Source organism: Erythranthe guttata, chromosome 7 (assembly GCF_056151865.1).
Source record: "Erythranthe guttata isolate IM_541 chromosome 7, IM_541, whole genome shotgun sequence".
NCBI classification, from domain to species: domain Eukaryota; kingdom Viridiplantae; phylum Streptophyta; class Magnoliopsida; order Lamiales; family Phrymaceae; genus Erythranthe; species Erythranthe guttata.
In genome coordinates, this window is record NC_142539.1 from 4,865,830 (window position 1) to 4,882,500 (window position 16,671).

General features: G+C 32.9%; 1 protein-coding gene and 1 long non-coding RNA gene across 2 annotated transcripts; one reads left to right on the forward strand and one right to left on the reverse strand.

The window, feature by feature from the left end:
- Positions 1-6,222: 6,222 nt before the first annotated feature.
- LOC148769036 (uncharacterized) lies at positions 6,223-6,791 on the reverse strand. The gene is made up of 2 exons (XR_016032001.1): positions 6,653-6,791; positions 6,223-6,564 (listed from the first exon to the last, which is right to left on the reverse strand). It is a non-coding gene; the product is annotated as an uncharacterized LOC148769036 (long non-coding RNA).
- Positions 6,792-12,328: 5,537 nt separating this feature from the next.
- LOC105964572 (uncharacterized) lies at positions 12,329-13,213 on the forward strand. Its single transcript, XM_012989080.2, has one exon. The coding sequence runs from the start codon at positions 12,329-12,331 to the stop codon at positions 13,211-13,213; it is 885 nt and encodes a 294-aa protein (XP_012844534.2).
- Positions 13,214-16,671: the final 3,458 nt, after the last annotated feature.

The following is a 16,671-nucleotide window of genomic DNA, read 5'->3' on the forward strand; positions in this document are numbered from 1 at the left end:
CATCGACTTGTATGCAGTGACGAAGACAAGATTTTATCACTAGGGGCCGAACATATATTAAAAAATTAATGAAAACAATGGTTGTTTGAAGAGCAGCGATTGTAAAATTGTGCTATATGGGTGTTTAGATTTTTGGGGGTTCGGGGACAGAGCCCCCGTAAAAAAATTAGGATTTTTTTTTTTTGACAAAATCAAAATATATGAAAATATAAAAAGAAAAGAAAAACTTCTAAGACTTTTTTTGAGTTAATTTGGATTTTGGATGGACCAAATAAATATAAAGGTAGAATATAGTGGAATGTTTTTCAAAATAGAGTGAAGTCGCTCGAGACACAATTCGTAACTTTCTTATACAACTTTCTTATTGCATTGGAGATGTATGTGTAGTTTCCCCTCGTTATTTTTCTTTGTTGTCTTCAATTAGAATAATTAATTTTATTTTAAAATAAATCTAAATTCTCAAAAATTATAGAAGCACAGTACAATACAATAAAGGGGTAATCACAAAAAAGCCCATGACAAGGACACTTAATTAAAATAGGGACATCCAACTTTTTTATCTTTCAAATAAATCCACCCCATTCAAACTTATTTGCAAATAAGGAAAATCCCTTTATATATACCAAAATTACCCCCAATTCATTGAAACCCAATTCAACTCCAATTTCATGATTTACACCCCAATTTAGCCCAATTTCATCAATTAACCAATTTTAACCCTAATTTCAATTTTGACCCCAATTTTAACCCTAATTCTTATCAATTCCACCGATTATGCTCTAACTTCCTTAATATTACACATTGACCCCATATTTTAACAAATATATCACATTAACCCCCAAAACTTTTTTTTTTCTAAAAATAATTTTTTTTCTGAAATATTTTTTTTCCGGCCAGATTCCGGCGTTGACCGCCGGTCTCCGGCGTTGATTTTTTTTTTTTTTTTTTTTCTTAAAAAAAATATTTAAATTAATTTTACTGTCTTGGCTGCTAAATTACTGTCTCCGGCAGCTATTTAACTGTCGGAGACAGTAATTTAACTGTTAATTGACTGTTTTTTTTTTTTTTCTTCAAAAACATTTTAATTAATATTACTGTATTCGTTGCTAAATTACTGTCTCCAGCAGTTATTTAACTGTCGGAGACAGTAATTTAACTGTTAATTGACTTTTTTATTCTTAAAAAAAATATTTTTAATTAATATTACTGTATTCGTTGCTAAATTACTGTCTCCAGCAGTTATTTAACTGTCGGAGACAGTAATTTAACTGTTAATTGACTTTTTTATTCTTAAAAAAAATATTTTTAATTAATATTACTGTATTCGTTGCTAAATTACTGTCTCCAGCAGTTATTTAACTGTCGGAGACAGTAATTTAACTGTTAATTGACTTTTTTATTCTTAAAAAAAATATTTTTAATTAATATTACTGTATTCGTTGCTAAATTACTGTCTCCAGCAGTTATTTAACTGTCGGAGACAGTAATTTAACAGTTAATTGACTTTTTTTTTTATTTTTTTTTTATTTTTTTCCTTAAAAAAAATTTATTTTAAGTAATATTACTATCTTGGATGTTAAATTTCTGTCTCCAACAGTAATTTAACTGTCTTAGACAATAATATTAATAATATTACTGTTCGGAAAAATAATATTCATAATATTACTGTCCCAAACAATAATATTACTGTCTAAGACAGTAATTTAGTAGTCAAAACAGTAATATTAATTAAAATATTTTTTTTCTAAGAAAAAACAATTCAAAAAAAAAAAAAAAAAAAAAAGTCAACGCCGGAGACCGGCGGTCAACGGTGGTTGACCGGCCGGAAAAAAAATTCAGGAAAAAAAAAAAAAAAAAAAAAAAGAAAAAAAAGTTTTGGGGGTTAATGTGATATATTTGTTTAAATCCGGGGTCAATGTGTAATATTAAGGAAGTTAGATCATATTGGGTGGAATTGATAAGAATTATATTATTGAGGGTATTTTAGACTAAAGACATGGGGATGGGCTTAATTGAGAGACTGTTTTTTTTGTGGACTAAAATGCATTTAAGTCCCATGTGATGGGCCTTTTTGCCATTTGCCCTTTATTCTTATGAAGTATAGGAAACATCAAACACTTCTGTCGTTAGCGTTTTTTCTAATTTCGTTAGTCAAATCATTGACCGACTATTGCAAAGAAATATTAGCTTCTTTTTTACCGACTAATTTTTAAACACTTTTGGTTTTTTCTATTAATTTACTGTTGGTTCGTCAGTTATGACAGTTAAAGGCACGTGTTTAAACAAGAACACTTTACAAATAAGCCCACCAAATAAAGGGATTCAGATTCAAAACTCTTCTAAAACAAAGTTCACACGTTGTCCAAAGGTTTGTAAAAGACTAAAATAACCCCTCACATTTTAATATACTTCAATTTCATTATTTTGTTTAATTTAACCTCAATTTGACCACGAATTTCACAAATTATTCAATTTTGACAAAAAATACAATTTTGAGTACAATTTCGTCCATCGCTGTCGTTGACCGCTGGCCTCCGGCGTTAACTTCTTTTTTTTCTTTCCTCTTCCTAATTTTTTTGTCGTCGATTTCCGGCGTTTACTTTTTCGATTTTTTTTCTTTAATATCTTTTTGCCCTCTGTTTAAAAAACAATATTGATGTGGTTGACAGTAATATTAACTATATTACTGTTAAACACATTAAAATTAACTATACTCTAGTTTAACACAATAATATTGTTATATTAATCTCTAGCACAATAATATTAACACAACAAAAATAATTATTATTGTGTAATAGAGTAATATTAATATGTTGACCGTTCAACAAAGGTAAACATAATAAAAAGACAAAAGAATTAATATTATTGTGATTGATAGTAATATTACTGTAACAACTAACAACAGTAATATTACCGTCAATCACAGTAATATTATTGTGTTTACATTAATATTATTACATTGCTTCGTCAGCAACTCAAACAAAACAAAAAACCCAAAAAAATAATAATATTGATGTGGTTGACAAAAATATTATTTTGTTTACAGTTATTTTATTGTAGTTTTACGTTGAATTGTCAACAAATCAAACAAAATAAAAGAAAAGGAAAACCCAAAAAAATAATAATATTGTCGCTGACTCTAATTGTACTGTCAACGACAATACAATTACATAAATCTACTATTAACGACAGTACAATTACGTTAATGTACTGTCAACGATAATATAATTACGTTGATTTACTGTCAGTGACTGTACAATTACGGTCAACGTTTAGCGGCGGGCGTACAAAAACCGATAAAAAAACTGACGCCGGAAACCGACGCCGGAAAAAGCGAAAAAGAAGTAAAAAATCGAAAAGACAACCCTAGAAACCAGCTGCAAAAAAGTAATTTCCGAAAAAAAAAATGTTTAAAAAAAAGTCAAAATTGGATTTTTGTGGTCAAAATTGATTAAATTGAGGTTACAATTAAGAATTGGGTGTAAAGGGTTGGGGTAATTTTTTCATATACACTAATTTTTCTTTATTTATAATACATATTAAAGGGATGAGCTTATGGGAAAGATATATAGCCCATGAACCTAGAATAATAAAGATGGTTGGTCAGGGACTTATGCCTAAAAACTCCTTTAAACAATTTAACATTTTTGATTATTTTCATCAATTTATCGTTAGTCTGTCAGTTAGGACAGTGACGAAAACATGCTTGATTTTGTTAGGGCTACTAACGGAAAATCATCAAATATAGACAAACCTGTTAAAGTTTTGATACACGAGGGACTAAATATATTTTTTTAATGAACAATGAGAACCAAATATGAAATTGTAGTAAACTCAAGAGACAAAAAATGTATTTTCCTCGTTAAAATTTGCGTGTTTGAGCTTTTTCTTTTTTCTACTTTCTTTGCCAAAGTTTGTCGACTTGGGGAAGGTTTTGAATAATTTGTATTGTTTAGATTTTTTTAGATGGGTAAATTCCACTTTACCCCATTGTACTTTGGCTGGATATCACTTTACCCCCTTGTACTCTCAATTGCATCGATTTGCCCCCTTGTACTTTGGTTCGATATCACTTTACCCCCTTCTACTCTCAATTCATCGATTTGCCCCCTTGTACTTTGGCTGGATATCACTTTACCCCATTCTATTCTCAATTGCATCGATTCGCCCTCCTGACATGAAAATTGTCTTAATGTGACCCTCGTCGTTAGTTTTCAGACATTTGACCTTAACACCGTTTAATTTAAGTATGAAAATTACTAAAATGTCACCCCTCCAGTTTAAATAATTATTAAAAAAATAAAAAATAAAAAAAAATAAAAAAAAAACAAAAAATAAAATAATAAAAAATTCAAGACAGCGAGAAAACATAGTCCACGACGCTAGCCACACATTTTTTTTTCTTTTTTTTTATTTTATTAATAATTATTTAAACTGGAAGGGGTGGTTTTTTTGTAATTTCAAACTTAGATCAAACGTTGTTTAGGTCAAAGGTCTGAAAACTAACGGCGAGGGCCACATTGAGATAATTTTTCAAGTACAGGGGGGCAAATCGATGCAATTGAGAGTAGAAGGGGGTAAAGTGATATCCAGCAAAAGTACAAGGGGGCAAATCAATGAATTGAGAGTAAAATGGGGTAAAGTGATATCGAACCAAAGTAAAAGGGGGCAAATCGATGCAATTGAGAGTACAAGGGGGTAAAGTGATATCCAGCCAAAGTACAAGGGGTAAAGTAGTATTTATCCTTTTTAGATATATTCTTGTAAAAGAAACCTTTTTTATGGCAATTTTAATCATTTAAATTATTAAACAATATATTGTATAAATAGTCTACTTAAATCACATGAATCACGTGCAAACTAATGCAGTACGTTCTAAATGTTTCATATAATTTAATCCCGGTGGCTCTCTTGTCATAGTTAATGTAATGACTTATTGCAGCTACTACTTTGGACAAGAAGAAGAAACCTATTACAGCGCGTCTCGATGGACGAAAGGCGAACCCATTCGATTTTGGCTCTGGCTTTGTGAACCAACACAAGCCCTCGATCCCGGTCTAGTATACGAAGCAACAACCAATGACTAACAATGAAAACCTTCAAGTGATAACAGGAGACAACAACACTTGTAATAAAAAAAAGGGCAAATTACGAAAACCCCCTGATTTTAGAAATAATGAAAAATACCCACACCTATCCGTAATAATCAAAATCCCTCTCTAATTGACTGTTGATCGAGTTTTTCAACATAAATGTGTATAGTCTATCACAACTCCTGTTAAATAGGTGAGAAATAAAAGAAAACATATGAAATTGTGTAAAGTCTATTCCCTGGAATAAAAAAAAGTCCATGAAAATTCACACTGTAAGGGGGTTGGTGTAAGACGGAAACAAATCACATGAAATTTTTGATAATTATGAATATGTGGGGGTGTTTTTTGTTATTTAGCCTAAGTTCTGGTGTTTTTCATAATTTACCCAAAAAAATTCAGGAACCATCTGGCCTTATCTATCCATCAACTACGTTTCCAAATCTGAACAAGTTGTTTTCGATCTCTCGAACATCGACAAATGTTGGGGTGGCAGAGAGTGTGTACGAAGCAATTGTTGTACCTTCGATAGGTTTTCAAAGTTAGTGTTGTACCTCAAAGACTAGTGTTTAATAGGGTTGGGCAAAGCATCAAATTTACTGTATACTTTGAGGTAATTGCTCTTTCGAAAGATCATGTTTTTGGATCCTTAACATGGAGGAGTACAGGATATTCTATGACAACCCCGTTGGTTGTTCGGACGTAAATTCTAAGTTCGATAGTTGCATGGTGTCATTCACAAGTTGTAATGGTCGTGAAATCATAAACAAGCAAGAAATTATTTACAAATTAAAGTTTATTGATTAAATAAAATAGTTCGAGTTACAATCTTCTATTGCGATATGTGGAATTATTTAGTTTTTTTTTTTGTGGAATCGCCTTTTCAACTCTTCTGGATATTGATTTTGTTCATTAATAACGGTAATTCGACGAGGGTTTGGTCAATTTACACTGGAATTAAATATTTGGAGTTGTATTCTTTTACTCAAACTCAACATCTCTTGCAAGATCTTGTTTTCCCCCTCTAGAAATAAATATGTATAGTCTTTAACAATATTTGGCTCAAATATATATACTTTAGTGTCTTGAAATGTATATATATAGGTAGCAAAACTGGATCAAAAACTCCAAGTAAATGAAAACAAAGATAAATTTATTTAACTTCATCTTACAATCACAACAACCGTTACATCAAATTATTATTATTGCCTATAATTATTGCGAACACTCCATAGTTCATTTTAATTTATTGAAAATAATTGGTAAAAAGATGGCATTAATTAACTAAGACAATGACTGATTTTATTAATAGGGCGTGACATGATGAAACATTTTTTAGCACAATTAGCATCAATGCAGTCTTGATGTGTCTCACAAGACGCATGACACGGGGCAGTGGAATCCCTTGTAATAATTCCTGTTGGTTGCAATTCCATGGCTTCCATTTCAAACTTTTTTGAGAAACAATGTATACCTGCACATAATAAAATTGAAAGTAATAAACAACAAGAAAAATTCGAGCTCGAGTTTTAGTTAATTATCAAGAGGCTTTTAAGTTTTACCTGAAGAGCTGATTAAAAAGAGAGCAAAGGAAACTAATTGAAGTGCAGTATTCGCCATTTTACGTTGAATCTTCAGTATGAGATCAACCAAATTTATAGGCAAATTTGCTCCACACAAACCTCATGAGCTATATGTTTTACAATATTGCTTGTGTACTTAGAATTAGATCATGTCCTCATGCTTTATGCATGCATACTGCATACATACTACTTATATATGTTAGTTATCTTTTTGTTTGAATGGTTAATTCTAAATACTCAATAATAATACAAATTGTCCTTGAGTTTTCCTTATGGGCAATTATCAATAGGTCCATAAGAATTAACTTATAAACAACGGCATTCTATAAATAAGTCAATCAATGGGTATTTATTCACAAAGAGGTTCAAACAATAAACTCTTTTACAAAAAAGTCCACACATGGGTCAGATGTTTGTAAAATACTAAAATAGTCCCTCATATTTTAATATGCCCCAATTTCATCCTTTAATTTAATCTAACCTCAATTTGACCCCACATTTCACAAATTATTCAATTTTGACCCAAAACACAATTTTATGGACAATTTCGTCTGTCACCGTCGTTGACTTTTTTTGTTTGCCTGCCGGTTTCCGGCTTTATCCGCGGTCAACGCCCCGGTGTTGACTTTTTCGATATTTTTTCCCTCATGGTTTTTCCGCTACCGGTTTTCGGCGTTGACTTTTTCGATTTCTGATTTTTTATCATCTTTTTGCCCCCCGTTTAAACAACAATATAGTTGTGGTTGACAGTAATATTAGCTATATTACTGTTACACACAATAAAATTAGCTATATTATAGTTTAACACAGTTATATTGTTATATAAGTCTCTAGCACAATAATATTAACACAAGAAAAGTCATTATTATTGTGTAATGGAGTAATATTAATATGTTGACCGTTCAACAAAGGTAAACATAATAAAAAGCCAAAAAAATTAATATTATTGTGGTTGACAGTAATATTACCGTCAACCACAGTAATATTATTGTGTTTACAGTAATATTACAATAATAGACAGTAATATTATTAGGTTACTCCGTGAATAACTCAAACAAAACAAAAAACCCCCAAAAAATAATAATATTGATGTGGTTGACAGTGATAATATTATTGTGTTTACAGTTATTTTACTGTCAACGACAGTAATATAATTACGTCGACTTGCCAACATATCAAACAAAATCATACAAAAAAAAAACCAAAAAAATAATAAAATTGTCGTTGACTCTAATTGTACTATCAGTGACAATATAGTTACGTTAATTTGGTGTCAGTGATAGTAAAATTATGTTAATTTACTGTCAGTGACAGTATAATTACGTTAATGACAACACAATTACGGTCAACGTTTAGCGGCAAACGTTAACAAAAAAAAAAAATCAACGCCGGAATCGAGCGGCGAAAAAGCAGACCAGAAAAAAAAACGAAAAAGTCAACGCCGTAAGCCGTTACATCGTCAGCCAACTTGGACGAAAATAGCACGTGTGGCTCACGTGACGTCTATCTGGCCGTTAAATGTGACGTGGAATAACACGTGGAATTGAAATGTTGACCCGGCAAACAAATGTACTAATTTTCCCTCACATTTCTACCTCACTCTCCCAAATCACTTCACGGTTCTTCTCATAAACCCTACCTATTCAATTCTAAAATATCTTTTAATCTCTTCAACCCACTCCCAAATTTCCAATACAATCTGCATTCTTGGTCGAACCCATCCCAAACTCGAAATCATAAACCCATAAAAAATCCAGACTTTCTCACATTGCAAAGTTCTTCCCTTCAAGACTCCGCACTGCTTTGGGTGAAATCAAAACTACCACAAATCTCCCACAATCCTTAAATCAAAGTTGAAAGATATCAACTTTGAAGCAACTTACTCAAAATTAGAAATTGTTGCTCGATTATGATGTTCCAGCTCCACAAATGTTCGAAACTCTGTGAAATTAGGGGTGAGCAATCTTGTTATTGCGGAATTTCACCTCAATTTTAAGCTTTCTATAGATAATTTGGTGGTAAGGTTTCTGTTTTTTGGTTCAATATATTTGGGTGTAATGAAATGTGAGTGTTGGTGAGATTGAAATAGAAGAAGAGAGTTACGTGTCACTCTCCACGTCTTTTTATTTGGCCAGATCGATGTAGGTAGCTATTCCACGTCATATTTAACGCCCAGATAGTCGTCACGAGAGCCACCTATGCTATTTCTGTCAAAGTTGGCTGACGACGTTGACGGGCAGACCATAAAGTGATCAAAAGTGGCAAGTTTGAGGTCATATTTCGTGGATGAAAAATTTTTTAGGACATAAATCGTTTTAGTGGTAAAGTTGAAGGACAAAAAGTGCAATTTTCCCTGCAAAGTTAGGATTTTAAGAAGAATTTCATAAAATACGCAATTTTTTCTTCAAAATCCTATTCCCTAATTTTCAAAATTTCTAAATTCCTTCCTAATTCACCATTGAAATCTCCTCAGCAAAACTTGAAAGCACTGTTAAAAAGTGCAGAATTCAATTAGAAAGTATGAGATATGGACCTTCTGTGATGAATATTTTTCTCGGGCAAAGAAGTTTTTCTTGTAGTGGAAATTGAAAATTCAGGATAGATAAAGAGAATGAAATTTACTCTTAATCCGTTGCATCGGGTGTTAAAACTAGCTATTTTGATTGAACAAACTTTCAAATTTGAATTGTGTATTTTCTAATTGTGCTTTGAAGTTTTGCTGAGAAGATTTCAATGGTGAATAATGAATTTAGAGATTTCGAAAATTGAGGATTAGGATTTTGAAGAAAAAAATTGGGTATTTAAGAAATTCTCTTACAATCATACCTTTACATGAATGGAGGGTTTTTCTTTAGTGTTATGTGCGGTGCGCTTGCTATTTTCCGTCCATACTAACTAGACAAATAGACAGAGGAACAAAAACAACATAAAAATGGCATGTTTAGGGATGTAAATTGTAAGTTCATCTTATTAGGCCACGAAAATAAAAAAAGTGACAAAGTATAGGGGCGAAAAATATAATTATCCCGCATTTGTGTCAAATATATGAACATAAAGGCAGAAGATAGATTTTTATGAGCGGACCGTATTTGTGTAAAACTACATATATATAAGTAGTAAAAATGCATCAAAACCTCAAAATAAATGAAAATAAAGGTGAATTTATTTGATTTCATCTTACAATCAGTAAACCATTACATGAAATTATTATTAGCTATATATGATTATTGTGAACACTCCCCATTTTATTTTTATTGAATATAATTTGAAGAAATATGGCATTAAAAGCTAAGACAATTACTAATTTTAAAATGGCGCTTCAAGATGAAACATTTGCTACCACAATGAGCATCAACGCAGTCTTGATCTGTCTTACAAGACGAATGACACGGCAACGACAACTCTAGTAGTTCCTGTTGGTTGCAATTCCATGGCTTCGACTCCAAACATTTTTGAGGAACAAGGTATAACTGCATATTACAATAATTTTGAAATTAATTATTAAACAATTAGAAATGTCGAGCGCTCGAGATTTTGTTGAGCTATCTATTAGATTTCCACTTTATTGAAAATATGGTTTGGGGAATATAAATGTAGAATTCATTTAGAATCATAGGTTACTTTTATCTGAGGAGATGATTAGAAGGAGAGCAAAGAGAACAATTTTAGGTGCAGTACTCGCCTTCGCCATCTTTTCTGTTGAATTTTCAATGTGAAATGAACCAAATTTATAGGCAGATTTTTCATCCACATTGTATATCACACAAACTACATTAGCTATTTTTCATATTTTACTTTCTATTAATTTAACACTTTTGGTCATTCCGTTAGTCCGTCAGTTAAGGTTGTGATGCACACAATCTTGATTGCGTTAGTACTAGCGGAAAATTGACGGAAATGACTAAAAATATTGAATTTTTGAACATGAGGGACCAAATGAGTTTTTTGTAAACTCTAAATGTGAAATCGGTGCAAATTTGAAGGACGAAAACTTTATCTTTCCTAATTAAATTAGAAAGACAAATAATATGTATCTACATTTTGATATATACCATCCGTATTTAATAATCTGAAGTTGTTATTAATTACTTGTGAATATTTCGGTATAAGAGTTATCTTTTTGTTTAAATGGTTATTTGTAAGGGGAACGTATAATTTTCATCCCTCGAGTTTGCATTGATTTCATAATTGGTCCCTAATGATCACGAAAAATACATTTGATCATGTTTATATAATTTAACACTTTTGGTCATTTCCATCAATTTATCGTAGTCTGTCAGTTAAGGCAGTGACGGAGACATGCTTGATTCCATTAGTATTAACGAAAAATTAACGGAAATGGTTAAATGTGTTGAATTTCTTAAACATGAGGGACTAAATACGAAATCAGTTCAAACTTAGGGGATGAAAACTGTGTTTTCCACTTAATTGTTAATGCTCCAAAGTAATATAAATTTTCCTTGAGTTTTTGTTATGATCAATTATTTTCCATAAGAAATAACTTATAAACAAATAAGTATGAGAAAAAAATAATTTATCTAAAAGCACAACCATGATTCTCTCTTTTCATAAAAGATTATCAAAGAGAAACACCCCTCAAATTCTAATAAGGTACTCCAATTTTATCAATCAAACTCTAATATAACCTCAAATTCATTAATTGCTAATTTTGATCATTGACCCCAATTTTGACCGTCGTTGTTTTTTACCTACGTTGAGTTTTTTTTTTTAATCCAGTCAGCACAGTAACATTAACTTTTTTTAATTTTTTTTTGCCTTGTAAAGTAATATCAATTATTTATTTTATCTTATTTGATTTTTTTAGACAATACTAATGTGTTGTTGACAGCCAAGGTTGCTGTGGAACCCAACAAAAATAAAAATAAAAAGTTTTTAATGTTGTTGTATTGAACGGGTCAACAGAAAACACTAGTGTGTGCCTTTTGATTAATTTTCTGAATTTTGATTGATAAGTATAGTGTCAAAATAAATTATATTCAACACTCATTCAAAATATTAGTGTTGTTATGATTTTTCTTAATTTTTCTTAATTTTGTTCCTTAAAAGCATTTGGTGTTAACTAAAGCATTAGTGATGTCGTACTCTTATATATTTTTGAAGGGAAATATTGTAAGACGAAGTACATAAAAAAAAAACAAGTGAATCATATACTGAGCTATAAAACATAGTATGTGGTGCAACACAAAATTCTAATATTTTTCTATCAGAGAAAAAAAAAAAAAAAAAAAACTAACAGTAACGACGACGTGCGGTGATTTGCACAACTTAGTTATATTAATAAATAACAATTCAGTTATATAAATTTGCAATAACTTAGTTAAAATAAAGTGAAGAAAAAACTTAAATAAGAATATGAGATATGCCTATTGGCCCAGCCTATTAGACCCATATTTACTGGGCCACTGGGCCAGTTTAAAAGCTATTTCTACGGAGGCCCAATCACATTCAAATAAGAGTTGGGTTCGATAAATTGATCTCGGCCCAATGAATGAATTATAAATAGAACTTAAATTCATTTAAGTAAGGTACGCTTTTATTATTCAACCGATTCATCTGCTCGTATTCTCTCTCTACTATTACCGACTATCCGCACGTATGACTTGAGCGTCGGAGGGGTTTCCGATAGATGCATCAATGTGCAAGATGTTCCGCACCACTCTCTCCAAGAGGGCCATGAATTGGTTCAATTATTTACCCACAAGATCAATCGACACCTTCTCTCGATTATCGCAACGCTTCACCAACCAGTTCTCCATCAACAAGCAATACGCCAAAACCTCAGCACACCTCTTCTCTATCGTACAAAGCGATAACGAAACACTCATCAACTACATCAGGCGTTTTGTGAAAGTTGTCCATGAAGTTCCCAATGTAGGACAAGACATGCTCTCAGGGATCATGCAGCAAAACCTGAAGTCCGGTAGGTTCAAAGAATCTATCGCCGGAAGGCCTCCTGGCAACTTAGATGAGTTGTTGTATCGAGCCGAGAAGTACATACGCATGAAGGAAGCCTCTACCCACGCCCCTCCCAAGAGGAAGAGAGAAAATGATCGTCAGGACATTAGGAGACGAGATGATCGACGTCCTCCACCCCCACCTCAAGGCCAACCAACTTCATCTTATAATCGATTCACTCCACTAAACACTCGCCTCACTAAAATCCTTCATGTTATAGAACAAAAAAGTCTGGCGGACCCTCCACATCCGATGCAGCCCAACGCAAAACGAGAAAGATCGGATCGCTATTGTCGATTCCATAAAGATAAAGGACATACTACCGAGGAATGTGCACAACTCAAATTGGCGATTGAGAAGCTGATCAAGCAGGGGCACTTAGGCGAATACATCGATAAGCCCGGAAATAAGCGGCGTGATGACCTCCCACGCCGAGAAAACAATCGAGATCAACAGCAGCGACGGGATGAGAGGGGTCATGGCCTTTATCTCCGGAGGACCAGATGTCGACTTACAAAAACATGCGTCTCCATCCGCATCTGTCTACCAGATAAGAAGACCTGATCATAGCATAGTCTTCAACTCCTCGGACCTTGAAGACCTAGATGAAGATTATGTCGACACTTTGGTAATCACAGCGTTGGTGGCCAACTTTTTGGTTAAGAAGATATTAGTTGATGATAGGAGCTCAGCCGATATCATGTATCTCCATACATTTAAGCAACTGGGCATAGATAACACCTGATTTAGCCCTATCACTACACCACTAAAAGGATTCACGGGAGAGGGTGTTTATCCATGGGAGAAGTGGAGTTGCCCATTTCCTTAGGGGACAACCCTTGTCGAATTCCAAAGATGGTAAAATTCCTTATCGTCGACAAACCATCTCCATATAACATCATCCTATGGAGGCCAGAGATCCATACATTCAAGTTGGTGCCTTCATCGTACCACCAAACTGAAATTCCCCACTCCTTATGGAATGGAATAGGTACTTGGAGATAAACGTCTCGCTTGAGAATGCTATGCAAGAGCTCTACGTGAGCCATCTAGGAAATCTAATCCTTTAGGGAGGGGAGACGACACCCTGAAACACAATAAGCGAAAATGGTCAACGCTGTCATCGAAGCTGATAAAGAAATCTTAATTAGCGTACCTAATGACAGCACCAAGCTAGCAGCTGTTGAAGAGCTAAAGTTAATAGAACTCATACCCGGGGATAATTCTAAGCTCCTCCGCATCGAATCTGATCTAGATCAAGAAGTGGAGAAATATCTAGTTGACTTCCTTAGACACAATGGGGATGTGTTTGCTTGGAAGGCTCAAGATTTGACGGGAATCCTCCCCAAAGTGGCATTGCATCGACTCAACGTCAACAAATGATTGAAGCCAGACAAACAACGTAAGCGGACCTTTGGTCCTGAACGCAACAAGCATATCAAAGCGGAAGTTGCAAAACTCTTAGATGCAGGCCACATCAGACCGGTTCAATTTCCTGATTGGTTGTCCAATGTGGTACTAGTTCGCAAACCCGAAGGCAAGTGGAGGCTGTTGGTAGACTTCACCGACCGCAACAAGGCATGAACATTTTGGAGTTCAATAGTAGTCCTTAATCATGCCATTTTTTGACAGAATTGGTCCGTCGTTAATTTTTACAGTTAAGTTGGATGGAAAATGGCATGTGCCTCTCACATGCCTTCAATTTACAACACTACATGAAAATTGACTTTCAACAACACGTATTGCATTGTTTAAACATATTTTGTTTATAATTATTATTTATAATTAAAATTTAATATAAAATCGAGATCACGTAAATTCCAAAAAATCACTCGTTTCGGAAATATTGTTTAAAAAATCAAAATCGGCATTTTTGGAGTTTAATTAAATAATATCGTTTCAAACCAAAATAAAAAGCCCGATAGGAATTGTGGAATTAGAAATCTCCATTCCAATTTTCACCTCTAGTCAATTCCAAAAATCCCAATTGTGAGACGATATGTCGAGTTTTGAATCATTCAATTCGGGTGAAAATTGGAAAGGAGTTTTCTTATGCCACCTAGTTTGATCAAATTTGTATTTTATTTTAAAATAATATTTTCATTCAATTTCTAAATATGCCGATTTTAAAAAACAATATTATTTTTTTAGACAACAATATTATGATTTTTTAAACAATATTTATGAATTTATTTTGAAAAAAAAATATCGAGTTTTAGATTATTAAATAAGGGTGAAATGTGGAACGGAGTTTTCTTACTCCGCCTATTACTATCAGGTTTTTATTTTATTTAAAATAATTTTCATTTGGATTCAAGAAATTCCGATTAATTTTAAGACATTATATTATTATATTAGACAACACTTCTAAAAATATTTTGAAACAATTTATCGAGTTTTACATTGTTAAATTAGGGTGAAGATTGAAATGGAGGTTTCTTATCCCGCCTATTCGGATCGAATTTTTATTTTATTTTGAAACAATGTTTTCATTCGAATTCCTAAAATCTTGATTTTGAAATAATATTTAATTTTTTTAGAAAATTGTGTCAATTGTTTAAAGCTATTTCTCAAAATATTTTAGAACAATATATCGATTTTGTTTTTTGTTTTTGAAATTTATATAATTTCGAATTTCAATCAAGTTTTAATTATGAAAAATATGTTTTAACAAGACGCAATGGGTTTTGTTAAAAGTCCATTTTCATGTAGTGTTGTATATTGAAGGCATGTGAGAGGCACATGCCATTTTCTATCCAAGTTAACTGCAAAAATAAACGGCGGACCAATTCTGTCAAAAAATGGCATGATTAAGAACTATTATTGTGAAAATATTTAGGGACAATTTTGAAAAAGTGAGTAAAGTATGAGGACGAAAAATGTAATTTTCCCTGTCAACAACATACAGGATCTTCCCAATCCATGAAGAGGTAGGTGAACGCCTCACCCTAACTGGGTGGCTATTTCGTTACCCACCTCAACCTCCCTTAATCTTCTTACGTCTTCTTCTTATAGATTACGGATCAACTATGATGTTAGATATCGCCCGAATCAGCTACTAGAAGATGAAAGAGACTCCACATCTCCTCACGAAGGGTAAACCTACATTCGCCATTTAATATAGTCTCAACACATACTTAGCATATCTCCTCATTTATCAACATCGTCTAATTTGATAGGCATGCGAAAACATTCAAGTATACTGAATCAAACATTGACTACACATGTCGGTGTACGAGAGAATTACTCAAACCCATCTCGGGTACACAAACCCCCTCCCTACATTACATCAATAGACAAATCTACTAAGTATCCACATCAAACACTTAAAAGTTTGCTAGCATATGTCACAGGCGTAAAAGACATCAAGTGTACCTATACATCATCAACATGGCAAGCATGGACAAGCACAAGAAAGACGTGGAAGAAGAAGAATTTATCGGTTGTACTTCAAACAAATTATTATCATTTCTATTTAGACCAATTTTAATCATATCGAATGATTAGCTTTTTATATATTTCTCTCCCTTTGCCTCCGATAGGCTTGTAACGTTCACATTCCGATTATATAATTCAAGCAAGTAATTTTCTTCATTCCCCATATTATCATTAACTTACTACTGAGTATCACATCAAGTGAATATCTTTACAACCCTTATACCAAATACAGATATTACGATGATCTATATAGCCTCGCAAGCTTGATCATCCAAATTGCTCTATTTCGCTTTTAATAGGTCCCCTACTTAAAACGTGACCACGGTCCAAACAATATATACGACGCACGAGGTCCAAAATAAAAGGGCATGATCCCTAACGAGAAAAAAAAATCTTGAGAGAATGATCCCCTCATCAAGTACATCACGCACAATGCTAAATGTAAAACATTAATGCAACGCGTCACACCACGACAACATCAGTAAATAAGAAGGAAAAATAACTTCGATAGTAAAGTCAACGTGTCAACGTGCAAACGAATATAAAATAATGAAGCATGCGAAAGTACTAGTGGATATACCCAC